Below are 16,232 nucleotides of genomic sequence, written 5' to 3'. Positions count from 1 at the left end.
AAAGGAAAAGAGCAATGCTGTTTGAACTGATAAAGCAAAAAAATATTGATGTCATGTTTGTTCAGGAGACTCATACTGATGTGCAGAATGAAAGTGCATGGAAAATGGAGTGGGAAGGAGAGGTGATTATGAGTCATAAGACTAATACCAGTGGAGGTGTAGCTATTTTATTAAGGAAAAATATAATTCCAGTTTCTTTTGAAGTGGAAAATTTAGTTAAGGGACAGTTGAAATTGAGGGTTGAGTTTGAAAATTGTATTGTTGTATTTATAAATATATATGCACCGGTTCTGGGAGGTGAAAGGGTTTTGTTTCTAAATAAAGTTAGAGATGTAGTCAAAAATTGCAAATATGAGGAGTATCTGTTTATTGGGGGTGATTTTAACTGCACAGAAAACGCTAGTGTTGATAGGAATAATAAAGAACCTCATATGGAATCACAACGTGTTTTGCAACAAATTATAAAAGAACATGATTTGTATGATATTTGGAGAGTGTTGAATAGAACACAGAGGCAATATACATGGACACAAGTGAGAGAATATCATGTAACAATGGCTAGACTAGACAGGTGGTATTGTTTTAAACATAATTTTAATACTATTAAGTGTTGTGCAATTTCACCTGTAGGTTTTTCTGGTCATTGTTTGGTCTGCTGTAATGTTTTTATTAATAAAGTTAAGCCAAGAAGTGCGTATTGGCACTTTAATACTGGTCTATTGCAAGATAATTCCTTTTGTGAGATGTTTAATTTTTTTTGGAAAGATTTTAAGAATAGGAAGTCATATTTTGATTCTCTGCAGCAATGGTGGGATTATGGAAAAATACAGATACAGTAACTGTGCCGTATGTACACTCTCAATGCTTCTAGAAACATTTCCCGATCGTTGGAAGATCTAGAGAGAGAAATATTAGAAATACAAAATTTCTTGGAATCTGTAAGGGACCGAGAACGTATTAAGATTCTCAAAAATAAAAAGAAAGTTTTAGATAATTTGTTGGGTATTAGGGTGCAGGGTGCTCTGGTATGATCAAGGTTTCAAAGCGCAGCACAAATGGATGGTCCAACCAAGTTTTTCTTTGGACTTGAAAAAAAGAATGGTCAAAATAGAATTATGCATTCTTTGCTATTAGAATCTGGCATAGAAATTACAGAGCCTAAGGAAATTAGGAAAAGAGCAGTGGCTTTTTATTCAGAGCTGTATAGGAGTGAATACACGGAGGAGGAAGAGATAGCTAGTTGCTTTTATGAGCGTCTACCTAAGGTTCCAGAAGGAGCAAATGCTGAACTGGAAAAACCTTTTACGAAAGGTGAATTGTATGATGCCCTAAAGAGTATGGAGTCTGGGAAAGCTCCGGGGATCGATGATATCCCTGTTGAGTTTTATAAGTCACTCTGGGCTGTGCTAGGGGATGATCTGCTAGAAATGCTCAATGACAGCTTGAACAGAGGGTTGCTGCCTATGAGCTGCAGAAGAGCAGTAATCAACCTTTTACCGAAGAAAGGTGACCTCCAGAAATATAAAGAACTGGCGACCTGTGTCACTCCTATGCTCTGATTTTAAGATTTTATCCAAAGCCTTAGCGATTAGATTAAAAGAGGCGATTGGTTGGGTCATCCATGTGGACCAGACATACTGTGTAATCGATCTATTTTTGATAATATTTATTTAATTAGAGATATTTTAGATATCTCTAGATCATTGGGTTTAAATGTTGGTCTCATTTCCTTGGACCAAGAAAAAGCTTTTGACCGGGTTGAGCATAACTACCCTCTGGCAAACGCTAAGAGAGTTTGGTTTCAGTCCGAGTTTTATTAAAATGATTGGGGTGTTATATGGGAACATTGAAAGTATACTTAAAATTAATGGTGGCCTGAGTGCTACTTTTAAGATCACAAGGGGCATAAGGCAAGGATGTGCGTTGTCAGGCATGCTTAGCATGCTTTAAGTATGCTTTAGTATGCTTTAGCAATTGAACCATTGTTAATAAGAATAAGAGCAAAAATTGATGGCTGGAGTATACCACAATGTGATTTTAAAATTAAGTTGTCGGCTTATGCTGATGATGTTATTGTTTTTGTGAATAATCAAGAAGAGGTAGATATTTTAAGAATAATAATTGATGATTTTGGAAAGCTGTCTTCAGCTAAGGTAAAAGAGTGAAGCCATTGTATGTGGAAAGTGGGACAGTAAATGCCTTCCTAATTTACCTGCTGGACTTGAGTGGAAGAAAAATGGCTTTAAATATTTAGGTGTATATCTTGGACATGATTTAGTATTGCAAAAAAATTGGGAGGGTGTTCTAGAAAAAAACGAAAGGACGACTGGAAAAATGGAAATGGCTGTGGCCCAAATTGTCATTTAGAGGACGTGTTATAGTCATCAATAATTTGGTGGCTTCAACATTCTGGCATCGCTTGGCATGTTCTGAGCCACCAAATGGACTACTTGCAAAACTACAAGCTCTCATTGTGGATTTTTTTTGGACTAAGTTTCACTGGGTGCCGCAGAGTGTACTTTATCTCCCTAAGGAGGAAGGTGGACAAGGACTAGTACATCTGTCCAGCAGAGGAGCAACTTTTCGTTTACAATTTATTCAAAGATTTTTAACTGGACCAGAAGATCTTGTTTGGAGGAATGTTGCTAATTTTATTTTGAGTCAAGTTGGAGGCCTGGGACTGGACTCTGCTTTGTTTTTAATGGACTCTAGCAAAATTCAGCTGAATGGACTGACTCCTTTCTATAAAGGGGTCTTTAGAATATGGAGTTTATTCAAGAAAAGAAGAGGGGCTTTTGGTTTGTCTTTATATTGGTTATTAGAAGAACCGACTGTGTTTGGAGCTAGATTCGATGTTTCAAGTGAAGCTGCATGGGGTTTTGAAAGTGCAATGTGCAGAGCAAGAAAAGTTAAATTGTGTCACATAATAGCTGCTGGGGGTCCTGAGTTAAATAATTCACAAAAGGTTGCTTCTTGCATTGGAGTTAGATCAACAAGATTAGCAGGGAAATTACTGGATCTTTTAAAACAGAAGCTTACGGTAGAAGAAAAGTCTCTACTTATAAGCTTTGGTGAAGGGTGGTTCCAGATAATAAAGATCCCTTTCCAGAAGTTTATGTTATTCCTGATCTTAAAGGGGCAAATGGGGAATTGTTGAAGAATTAACTATTAATGAGGCTAACAGCAAACAATTGTACAGAAGTTGTGTTAAAATTTTAAACTCGAAAGTTCTAAACGGAAGAGTTGATACTGTTTGGAGAGACAAATTAGGTTTGGATCAGAATATAAAACCTGTGTGGAGAGTTTTTTATAAACCTCCTTTGGAAAAAAAGGTGGGGGATCTCCAATGGAGAATTTTACACGGTGCAGTTGCTGTTAATTCTTTTGTGCATGTTATCAATCCAAATGTTTCTAATTTATGTCCTTTTTGTGAAAAAAGAGAAACAATTTTTCATTGTTTTATGGAGTGTACAAGATTGTGTTATTTATTTGATTTTCTTACATTGATGTTTGGTAAGCTAGACGAAATTTTTACTGTTCAGAGTTTTATTCTTGGATATCGATATGTGGTGAAAAACAGGATAAAATGTCAACTTTTAAATTTCATTGTGGGAGAAGCAAAAATGGCAGTATATATAAGCAGGAGGAATAAAATTGAAGGGTCAGAAGGATGTGAAGTTGTATCTATTTTTAAAAATCGGATAAAAGCAAGAGTGTGGGTGTTGATTTTAAATTTTATAAGATGATGAAAGACTTAATGTTCTTTTCAGTTCAGTGGTGTTACAATGATGCAATTTGCTCTGTTGTAGATGAACTTTTATTTTTTTCTTGTTTGTTACAATGATTGTGTTTAATGTCAATTTTGCTTGGTTTACTATTGTGTTAGACTTGTTTTGAGAAATTTGAGAAAAGTTGTGGAATACATTTTTGGTTAAAATTCAAATTCTCTCTCTCTGCATGCTATAATATGCTATAATTCATTATTATTCTTCACTCGACTGCAAGAGAAGAAATTATCTAATTAGCTATTGAACACCACTCCAAAACTCCCCAATATGAGTGGCATTTTCCATTAACTGCAGTTAATTCCATTTTATTCTAACATTTCCTACATAAACACCACAACTATCAGCAGTGACATGTCTTATCAGCATTTGTTCTGCCACCATATATGAATTACCAGCTACCAGCCTGCATCCCTTCATGGACTTTAGACTCTAGTAAAGTTAATTTCCTACTTCTATAAACGCTTACAAACGCTGAGTGTTAGTTATCTATTGACTCAGTATGACTGAGTTACAAGGCTCGCCCCATAAGTGAGTTTCTTCTGATGCTTTTGGTTTAATGACTTCAAGTTTATGATCTCTGTCAATTTTCTTGGTGGCAAGTTAAATTGTAGTGAACCAAACATTTGGACAAAGATTTGACAAACCAACTGTGACACATTGTTGACTTCAAACTTAAAAAAAAAAAAATAATAATAATACATCATACAGTTTGTTCATGATCAACAATAAGAAATACCTAAATAATAAATAGAATACCTTTTGGAAGATGATGGTGTTTTCTCACTGAAGTTTGGTCCATCCCCTTTTGAATGGTCACTCTTCATAGACACAGAGCTGAATACAGGTGAACCTGATCTTTCACTGACAAGAACAGAAAAAACACTATTAAAGGAGGTTCTTCAGTCTCATTTGAAGAGCATTTGCCATTCTCATGACTATGGACAGATGAATGTGTTTATGTGTGGTTTTCTGTTTAATCCGTCAAGTTCAATCACAGACACACAGTGAAGAAATGTAAATAATGAATGTAAAGCACATAACATACCTTTTAGCTTGTGATGGTGTTTTATCACTGAAGGACACATGTAGGCCCAATTTTTCACTAATAACACAAAGAAGTTTCCTCAGTCTCATTTGAAGAGGTTTCATTCAGATGGTAATTACAGTAAGTACAATTTAACAAGCTATAACCATGCATTATTATTCTTCTCCCATCAACAGCTATCACAATGCTATAAAGCAATTGCTTTTTTGAGAAACAAAACTCTAAATTGTTATGATAAAGTAAATCAAATACTTCCTAACACAGTCTATGTGTGTCTGACAATAGGAAATACATGAAATACCTTTTGGTAGGTGTTTCCTCATTGAAAAGTGGCACATCACCTTTCGACTGATCACTCTTTACAGACTCAGAGCTGGAAACCTCAGAGCCTGATCTTCCCCTAATGACACAACGAGGAAAGAGAGAAAGAAACAAACATTTTATGGCACGAGGTACTTATATTAAGTGTGTGTGTGTGTGTGTGTGTGTTTCTTTCTTCTTTTCATCTTTTGACATGATATAATTAACTTAATATTCTTGTCACTTTGAGTTTGATTGGATAAGGAAATGTCTCTTATTGAACCCTTTTTACATTACCACCACCAAACTGTCCTAGAAATTTCATTAGCATGTGGCATACACTTTCATGTAAAGCAACACACATTCAGTAAAGACACATATTTTATCAAAAACATGATCTACTCGTTTGAGTTTGAGCAACACAAACAGGAACAAAGGTGTGAGACCTGGCAGATCCCCAATGTTTAAATACCTCAGCTAATAGACTGTTATCACTATCGCCATTGCTGTGACATTATGAATGCCTTTTTGTTTCAGAGAAATGAAAGTTGTAACTGAGGCGCAAACAACATCTTTATTGGACTCTGGACTCTAGAGAAGTGTTTGAATTTTATAGACTGTTATTAAGGAACACATAATATTATCCCGTTTTCTTATTGAACTTTTAGCTGCAATATTGAAACTGAAGTTGTGATTTAAATGATTCTTTAAAAATAGACTCAGTCTTACCTCTGTTCCTCTGAGACACTCATCTCAGATGGAGAGTTATTTCCTCGCTCCTCTGACATACTGCATCTAAACTGCCATACAGGACAGTTATCTTTGTGTTGAAGACATTCAGCTGCTCAGCACAACCTGGACATGAGGTGGAAAAAAAAAGACAATTGTTGAGCTGGCAACAAACAAGCTGTATAAAAAGAACACGCGGGCTCTGAAACTAACGTTAATATTACATTTAATTTAGTTTAGCCAAACAGTGTAGGCCTATTTCAGACAATTCTTCATATCATATAGCTGTAAACATAGAAACATAACTATAATTTAAAATTATTTCAGCGTTGGAAATATTAAAGAGGGAGAAAATTCACTTTCTGTATAGCAATTTTACATGAATTTACACTCATATTTATGCAACCAATTAACCATTTAATACAGTAGGTTATGGGATCATTACATCATGCTCACAATTTAGGCCTATTGATTTCAACTGCTCCCACAACAGCTGAATATATAGCCTAAATGTATAGGCTATTGAGCTATGTGAACTGAAATATCCTATTTAATCACAGCTGGTTTATAACATTCTCTTTTGACACAAATTAAAAGACATTAAAGCATCATGGTCCGTGTATCATATCCGATCATTCGTTTTTTTATTTAATATTGATAGTAGAAAAACGAGAAAACGGCACCTATGTTCGTTTTTTCATTTGTTCAAAAAAAAGGAAAAACGAGAATTCAGCTTAATTTTTCGTTTTTCGTTCAGGCATAGAAAAATGAATAAACATCTTAAATATTCGATGTCTACACGTGAGCGGAATTAAACGCCCCTTTCTGCTGATTGGTCAGCCAAAGATCAACCGTGCCGTCATCAGTACTTCTGCAGTTCCGTGCAGCAAAATAGTAGTCCTCCGCTGCTGCAGGTGTATGGATTCATAAACCGTTTTATTGCAACTACATTTCCTCTTTTTCTCATCAAACAAGCAGACTAATGAATAGCTCGACACAACTCATACCAGGGCAGAGTCTAGACAAGGCTTTTTTTCTGTGTAGACCAGCGGTTCTTAAAGTGATCCTCGAAATAATTTGCTGTAGCCTACCATATTTTTCAGACTGTTGTCACTTTTTTTTTTTATCATGATACATACTGTGATTTTTTCCAAAGTGACTTATATGATGCATTTTACGCCAAATAATCTAAATGTAGACTTTTAAAAGTAGGCGCGTGAAGTATTCACTGTGGATTGGTTCGTGTTTGTGGCTTGCGACAGAAAGATGTTCAGGGAGACCGAGATGTGCCAAAAGTGTTGCATGCTGTTGTTTTCTTTATTTATCAAAAGTATGACATTTCAATCCAAGTGAACATAAATTAATACACAGTATTAATTAAATAAACTGCTTTAAAATGACTGCTGCATATTTCCTGTGCACTTCAATACTGGTCTGTGCTTGACTGTAGTCGCGTTTGTCTGCTTATTAATTTAACCCATACTGGAACTGTGTGAACTAGGGCAACTCACCTGTTCTAAAGGCTATACCTTCTTTTTTCGAAACACACACACACACACACACACACACACACCCACCCACACCCTGCTCGTACTTGTCCATTTAAAGGGATAGTTCACCCAAAAATGAAAATTCTGTCATCATTTACTCACCCTCAAGTAGTTCCAAACCTGTATGAATGTCTTTGTTCTGCTGAACACAAAGGAAGATATTTTGAAGAAAGTTTGTAACCAGGCTGTTTTGGGGCACCATTGACTTCCATAGTAGGGAAAAAAATACTATGGAAGTCAATGGTGCCCCAGAACTGCTCTGTTTCCCACATTCTTCAGAATATCTTCCTTTGTGTTCAGCAGAACAAAGACACTCATACAGGTTTGGAACTACTTGAGGGTGAGTAAATGATGACAGAATTTTCATTTTTGGGTGAACTATCCCTTTAATGGCAGAGAATGCTCTCTTTCTTTATTTTCCTTTTGAAGCGGATGCAAATCTGTCGTAAAATAACTTGTGGTGTATATTCCAAGTGTTCTGAGGGTATATGGGTTTGGTGAGAAACAACCGAAATGGCAAGTTTTTACTTTTCTGAAAATCTCGTATTCCTATGTACGAGTGGGCAGCAGCTCGCGCCGCGCACGAGCGCATATTTTGAGATACTAATTATAATCAATTTTAATAAAATACAAGACTACATTATAAAACTCAGGAGAGTATGTAGGGTGATATCAGGCATATTGGGCCATCAGGTAAAATGGGCCATTTAAGGTTGAAGTAGCTTATCTCTTTAAAAGTTAACAGCCAATGACTGCAAAGAATTTCAAACTGTTGCCATAACAGTACTTGACATTTAGCTAACGGGGGAGGGGCAATGCCTCATTCTGAGACCACACCAGAAAAAGGCAAGGTGAGTGGCCTGACATATCCAATATTACTCCTCAATAATAAGGATGATAACTCAATAAAAAAACAAATGCACATTTAGAAGTAATGATTTATAACCCATGTCTTGATGGCCTCTCTGAGATAAAATACTGATTTTGTTAAATAATCCAGATTTTTATAAAGAAAAATTATTTTTAGTTACTGGCCCAATTTACCTGAATGTGTTAAGATAAAATGAGCCATTAATTTCAGTTAAAATGGGCCACCTTATGAGTTGAGTTTAATTAAACAAACAAACTTACTGGGCCAGCAGGGTAGGCTATAACAGCCGTCATATCATACCCTGCCATGCCCAGCTGATGCAAAGAATAGACAGAAGAAAGCCCGTCTATAGACAAACAAGAACGAATAAGTTTGTTGGGAAGCTTTGAGGTCGTTACCATTAAAGAGAAGTGATGAGAGTTCACGATCCATCTGGCTTGTTAACAAAAGTTTTGTAGAGATTTACAAATAGATTTATAAAACTTTTTGGAATGGCATTTATAACGCGCTTAAATTGTTTACGAAATCCCGATCTAGGACCCGCCCCCTACAGTTTAAGAATCGGTATAGCCTACTGATAATAGCAGCAGAGGACTATTGTAACAGAACAGAGGAAAAACTGATGATGTCACGGGTTCAGATTTGGTTGACCAATCGGCAGAAAGGGGCGTCTCATGACCGCCCACAAGGGGAAAACGAATTTTGAGGTAATTTATCTGTTCTACCCGTGATCCAAAAAATTAAAATTTCTGAACAAACGAAAATAGGCGCCGTTTTCTCATTTGTCTACTACAAAATATTAAATCAAAAAACGAATGATCGGATGATACACCCCGTGCTTGGGTACTTACCCGCCTGACTGTTTCCGTTCAAGCTTTCGATTTCGCATCATCAAGAAAAAAAGAAAAAGAAAAGACAAAAACAAAAAAACAAAAAACTGTAATAGCCTACATTATTTAAAAAACAAACAAACAAAGATCACTAACTGTTCATTCACATAGCACTAACTGTAATCAAGGACATTTAAAACTTACTTGCAGTAGTACGACGAGCTTCAGCACCCAGCACGCTGAAGAATGCTTTCTATTTCTCCCATTTACGACCCTGTCACATGGTGCGATTCATGACAATGAGACCCGGATCTTTCCTGCTGGTAGACTTTCTGACATTCTCATTCTGCCTTAATAAAGTAAAAAAAAAAAAAAATGCTGCACATTGAGTCTTCAATTCTTAATTTGTGCTAGATCTTTACCAGGTTCATCATTCTGTCGGCTTAATCAATTTACCTATGATATGTACATTATAAATCTGATATATCTGATTGTGATTTACGGAAATGGGCGCCTCAAATTGCTCTGTCCTAACGGATCAGTTTAATAACCAATTTCATTAACTTCACTTCATCTCCATTAACCTAAACTCATCATGAAGTATATTTTACTTATCTTTATTTTTTATTTTTTCTTCCCCCACCCATTATTTCTGCACTGAATGGATTCATCGCCTGCCTTCAACACTTTCGGTTTCGTAGCAAATCTAAAATGATGAATCCGGCCTAATGTAAGCGACAAGCTGCGTTGTAAGCTTTGTGAATAATACAATAGTTTTGCATAAACTTGTTTCCGTATTTGATTTTAAAATCAAAAAGGCGTTAAATGACTGGTTAAATGAATCAGACCAGCTGCATTTCATCTTTTACCATTAGATGGCAGTAAAGTGTGGCTTCGAATAAGCTGTTTATTATAAACCATAACAATCGTTATTGGTCTCTTAAATTGAACTGTGCAATCCTGCGGTCATCCAATCAGCAAAAAAAAAAAAAAAAAAAAAAAAAAATATATATATATATATATATATATATATATATATACTGGCTTCAGGGAGGACAAATTGCAGTTATTGGAATCTCAATGTGCAATAAATAATCACAAACAAAATGTATGCAAATAGTGTTCGGAAGTAAATTACAATAAGGTGAACTTTGTGAATGGAAGAGCAAAAAATGTTCGTGTTATCATTTGCTCCAACATTAAAAGTCAAGTCACCTTTATTTCTAGTGCTTTATACAACACAGATTGTTTCAATTAGCAGCTTCACACACGGGAAAACAATTAATGATGCAAAATTTAAATATGAGAAATTCAAATTATGCTGTAAGCGCCTTTAAAAAGACAATTGTAGGCTAACACGCAACCCAGTCAACAATTTGATCTCACAGCGATGTCACCATGAGCTCACAGGATACTCGTGATGAGGTCACAATGTGAGGTAACAGTGAGCTAAAAGTGTAACCTCACAGCACCCTCACTGTGTGCTCATACTAATGTGAGGTCAAAGTGCACTCACTGCACAGAGACTAGGTACCCAGCATGCATTGCAGCATGAAGCTTTTGATTGTCACCATTGTTGAGATTCATACACCGATTCTTGATGTCTCTCTTTGTGTTTAAATGACATAGTAGTTCAAAATGTTTGTGTTTTCTCATGCTTTTAAAATTCTTAATAAACAATTATGACACTGCTGGGGCCTATACTGTATAATCACAGAGCTATTATTAAAAGCTTTAGATTAATAACTCCTCACAAAGACTGCATGCTGAATCTAGGTGATGGTTGCGCTGTTATCATCAGTAACAAACCAATATCACCTGGTTGCGGTCTCTTTTTTGGTTTTTCTTGCCATAACAAATGTGCTTTACAAACACAGTTACAGCAGCCCCAAAAAACATAATGTTATAAAGTCAAGGGTCAAGAGCCCAACTAAAGCAAACACTACTCACATTGATGGTAACATCAAACAAAACAATAAAACATCATCATCTAAATCTGTTAATTCTCAATTAGCGCTTTTGTAGATGTCTAACAGAAATAAGAACCCCGCTCATCTTTTTGAGTTCACAATGAGCTCATATATTACTCACACTGTGAGGATCACCGTATGAGAATGGTGTGATATCACTGTGATCATCGCGTGATCTCACGTGTTGACTGGGAAGTCAGTTCAGTATTGATTTAATTCAGTACACCATGTGAAGTTCATCAGCTATGAAGTTCATTTCACATACAAGCAGTTGAATCAAACTCAGTTCAGGAAAAGAAAATCCATCATTGCGATTCGATGACTTTCCGAAAGGAAAAATAGAGAGGTGGATTATAGCAGTAGGAAGAGAGAAACATGTCAAAGTAGCATCAAGATTTAATTATTGCATAAATGCATAATACCGGGTCCATCCGCACCAAACAGAGCAAGATGAAGTCTAAAAAAATATATATATAGTATAAAATATATATATATATATATATATATATATATATATATATATATATATATATATATATATATATATACACAGTGCCCTCCACTAATATTGACACCCTTGGTAAATATGAGCAAAGGCGGCTGTGAAAATAAATCTGCATTGTTTATCCTTTTTATCTTTCATTCAAAAAATTCACAAAATTCCAACCTATCATTGAAGCAAAACAATTGAAAGTGGGGGGAAAATCTCATTCTGAAATAATGCTTTCTCTAGTTCATGTTGGCCACAATTATTGGCACCCAATTATTGCAACGTCCTTTTCCCAGGGTAAAGTTCAGAGCTTGAGTTTTGTGCTCAGTGACCCATTTTTGTGTTTATTTTGATGTTTGTCTTGGATTGTTGTCCTGGTGGAAGATCCAAACACAGCCCATTATAAGATTTCTAACAGAGTCAGTCAGGTTTAGATTTTTTATCTGTCTGTATTTGATAGAATCCATGATGCCATGCATCTGAACAAGATGTTCAGGACCTCCGGCAGAAAAACAGGCCCACAACATTAAAGATCCAGCAGTAAACTCATCTGATGGGTTTGCTGCCAAAAAGCTCTTTTATTAGTTTCATCTGACCATAGAAGCCAGTCCCATTTCAAGTTCCAGTCATGTCTGATAACTGAATATGCTGGAGTTTGTTTTTGGATGAGCGAGGAGAATTTTTCTTGAAACCCTCCCGAACATGTGGTGATGTAGGGGATGTTAGATATATGTATATATATCTTTTTTTTAGGTTTCTGATCCCAAGACTCAACTAATGTCTACAATTCTACAGCTGTGGTCCTTGGAGAGTCTTTGTCCACTCAAACTCTCCTTCTCACCGTGCATTAGGATGATATAGACACACATCCTCTTCCAGGCAGATTTTTAACATCTTTAGTTGATTAGAACCTCTTAATTATTCCTCTGATGGTGGAAATGGGGATTTTCAATGATTTAACTCTTTTCTTACAGCCACTTTCTATTTTGTGATGCTCAACAATCTTGTTCTGCACATCAGAAATATATTCTTAGGTTTTACACCTTGTGATGGATGATTAAGGGAATTTGGCCTTTGTGTTCCTTATATTTATAATCCTGTGGAACAGGAAGTCATGGCTGGACAATTTCATGCTCCTAGTCACCCTGGTGTGCTAAAAAAAGTAAAAAAGAATGGGAATATACTTCAGATATATTTTATTCATAAGAATTTCTAGGGGTGCCAATAATTGTGGCCAACATTCATTGGAGAAAAACATCATGAGATTTTCCCCCCACATTCAGTTGTTTTACTTTAATGATAGGTTAGAATTTTGTGAATTTTTTGAGTGAAAGATCAAAAGGATAAGCAACGCAGATTTATTTTCACAGCCGCCTTTGCTCATATTTATCAAGGGTGCCAATATTAGTGGAGGACACTGTATACATACACATACATGTATATGTATGTATACAGTGCCATCCATTAATACTGTATATATATATATATATACATATACATACACACACACACACACATATAGTATATAGGCCTACACTCAGTATAGTTCTCATTTGACCAAGATGGCTTTTAAAGGCTTTTGCATTGGAACCATACATACACAATCTAATAATCAAATATAAAACATTTAGAACGTAAAAACACCAAAGGTCCTACCTACCAAAGGGAATGTCTTTTACAGAACAAAAAGCACCAGACTGAAGAAATCCAAATTCACGTGCGTAAAATAGAGATCGCAACGACCCATCTGGCAAATTGCATTGCACAAGTAGTAGGCCTAAGTTCAACTTCTATTTCAGCATCAAAAACACACATAACATTTAGGCCTACCTAAAGCCACTTTAGGTAGGTCAATTATCCCACATAGCAATTTTTCTCTGGCCCAGCTCCGGCCCACACAATCAGCTTTTGCTTGGCCCACATACCGCAATGACTTACGGTCCTAGTGTGTACCAAGTCTGGATTCCAGACAAGGGCCACACATGGGCCAGAACTGGCCCAAGTCTCAGCTGTTAATTACCCATAACTGGCCCTGAATTGGGCCAGTTCTGGCCTATGTGTGGCCCTTGTCTGAATCCAGACCTGGTCCACACTAGGACCGTAAGTCATTGCGGTATGTGGGCCAAGCAAAAGCTGATTGTGTGGGCCAGAGCTGGGCCAGAGAAAATTGCTATGTGGGCCGGAGCTGGGCCAGAGAAAATTGCTATGTGGGACCATACCTGTATGACCATAGCTGGCCCTATTCTGGCCCAGACAGCAACATAGTGTTGGCCCAGATCCTAGTGTGTACCAGGTCTGGATTCCAGATAAGGGCCACACATGGGCCATAACTGGCCCAAGTCTCAGCCAAGTTAATTACCCATAACTGGCCCTGAATTGGGCCAGTTCTGGCCTATGTGTGGCCCTTGTCTGGAATCCAGACCTGGTACATACTAGGACCGTAAGTCATTGCGGTATGTGGGCCAAGCAAAAGCTGATTGTGTGGGCCGGAGCTGGGCCAGAGAAAAATTGCTATGTGGGATCTGAGGTTCTGTATGACCATAGCTGGCCCTGTTCTGGTCCTATATGCTGGATCAGATGGGTTCCACATGTCAGCCTCAACAAAACCATAACCAAGCCACTTGATACACACCCTCCTAGATGAATAGTCACAACAACAACAATATTCTGAACAAATATTTAATCATGTTTAATCAGCAAACCAAGTTGAATGAATCTCACACCTAACATACAGCATTGTCAGTTCACACTTTCACAAAAACTATAAAAACATGCTTATTTGTTTTGCTTGGTCAGTGTGTTCACCCTGTTGGAGTATGGCAGTGTGAATTGGCTTTTAGGTGCTTTGGAATACAAAACAAAAACAGTAAAATAAATATATTTGTTTAATGTTCACAATTAACACAAAATTCTTAAATAAGGTATATTTTGCAGTATTCAAGTGTTCATGTCCCTGAATAATATCTGCATGAACCTAAGTCTGAAGAGTACACATAATATCTAGTAGACAGCAATCCTTGTGAGTGAGATGTCTGGTGTGGAGGCTGGATCTGGAACCGACTTCTGTCCAGGTTATCCGTCTTCACGAACTGCCCTGAAATACAATTCAAACAAACAATGTAGTGTGAGGCTCTTACATTCACAATGCTCATTTTTGGCCACGGGGGTGAAGTGTGCAGAAAATTCTGCTGGACTGAAATTTAGTATTTGGTGAACAGTCTTCAAGAGTGCAAATAATATTTTAAGTTTTAAGTATCTTTCAGGCTCGTGAGGTTTCCACGAGCAACAAAGTCTGCTTGAACAAAAATTTCACTACATTTAAAGTTTAGAAAATAATATACAGACCGTTACAGTTTGAAGTGAGGTGCATTCACAGTACTGGTTCTGTCTTACTGTTATAAATTTTAATTTCAAAGAACTTTTTTATTATCATCTGTGTCTTTTTTTGAATTATGATTGACCCCTCTGTAGGTTGTTGTATATGAAGTGTCCTCAGAGCAGAGTTAAACAAGATGGCCTTGTAGGACATACAGGAACCCAGACAGCAACATAGTGTCAGTCAGATCCGGCCCACATCTGGCCCGTGAAATCCATGCGGGCCAGATGTGGGCCGGATCTGGGCCGACACTGCTTGCTGTCTGGGAAATATTTGATATTTATTTGATATATTTTTTTGAATATTCGACAAACTTTTGAATGTTTGAGGTTTTACTTACTAGTCAGATGGTTCATGGTGCTTTGGAGATGTTCTTCGACAGGAGATCTGCTCCGCTCCAGCTCTGCAGCACAGCCATAAGCATGGAAGAATAGGAACAATATGTCACATAGCCAACAAATGTAGTATTCAATGTCAGGATTATTAGAAATAAACAAACTACAGGAGAGGTGAAATGCAATAATAATAATAATATACAAAACATACAAAAAATCTTAAGATACCAGAATTCATATTTTTAGGTTTTACAGATGCATGATGATATAGTTGAAATATACTGTGAAAAATTCATATAAAGTTATTTAATAAGACTTCTCAGATCACCTGTGTTTCCTGTATCTCTGTCAGCAGCTCACATTACAAATTGTTTTTAACTTCCCTGTTTTAGGTATTTTTTCTGACGCTCCTGAAATCATAGTACAATTGATCAATATTTGTTTGCAATGAAAGTTCAAAATGTGTTTGAAATAGTTTCAGCCCATTAGTTCATGTAAGTGACGTCACCGATTGACCCCACAGTGCAGACTTTTAGGTTAAATTAATTAGCTTATAGTGACTTCCATTTATCTATTGACAAAGTATCAGCAAAACATTTACAAAACTATCAAAGCCGCTCATCTACACATAAAAGGTGCTTAAAAGCTCAAATGTTCATTAATAAGAGCTCAAATGTATAAGTTAGCTTACCTCTAATTGTTAGCCTCTATAGTTAACGGTTGTGATGCTAACGGTCTTTTTGAAGACACTATACCACTCCTGTAAAGTAAAGATTCAACAGAAACGTGTCAGTAACAGTTGTATATATTATTTGTGTAACTTTAGGGACTAAACTTACCTGAAAGCAGTGAAGACAGCAGAGAGACAGCTTCTCGTTACTTGTCAACTGAGTGAGTTGACGCCCTGTTACCATGGTAACCTCCTCCGCTTCAGTTTAAATGTGATTT

At 36.6% G+C, this 16,232-nt stretch overlaps 1 protein-coding gene across 3 annotated transcripts in view; it reads right to left on the bottom strand.

Moving 5' to 3' along the window:
- The window catches only part of rnh1 (ribonuclease/angiogenin inhibitor 1), a 51,405-nt gene extending 42,019 nt beyond the window's left edge, over positions 1-9,386 (bottom strand). For 2 of the 3 annotated variants that reach the window (XM_058760582.1, XM_058760584.1), the window contains exons 1-5: positions 9,318-9,386; positions 5,863-5,988; positions 5,135-5,233; positions 4,834-4,890; positions 4,545-4,649 (exon numbers count right to left, since the gene is read on the bottom strand). In XM_058760582.1, the coding sequence (XP_058616565.1) occupies positions 4,545-4,649; positions 4,834-4,890; positions 5,135-5,233; positions 5,863-5,921 (320 nt within the window). In that variant the 5' untranslated portion in view covers positions 5,922-5,988; positions 9,318-9,386. Of the gene's footprint in view, positions 1-4,544; positions 4,650-4,833; positions 4,891-5,134; positions 5,234-5,862; positions 5,989-9,134; positions 9,158-9,317 lie in introns of all 3 variants that reach the window. The other variant, XM_058760583.1, reaches the window with a different exon arrangement.
- Between the last annotated feature and the right edge of the window lie 6,846 nt (positions 9,387-16,232).

The sequence above is a fragment of the Onychostoma macrolepis genome, chromosome 22, assembly GCF_012432095.1.
Source record: "Onychostoma macrolepis isolate SWU-2019 chromosome 22, ASM1243209v1, whole genome shotgun sequence".
Taxonomy (NCBI): Eukaryota; Metazoa; Chordata; class Actinopteri; order Cypriniformes; family Cyprinidae; genus Onychostoma; species Onychostoma macrolepis.
Note: the sequence above shows the minus strand (reverse complement) of the source record. Positions and strands in the feature narration are given on the sequence as shown.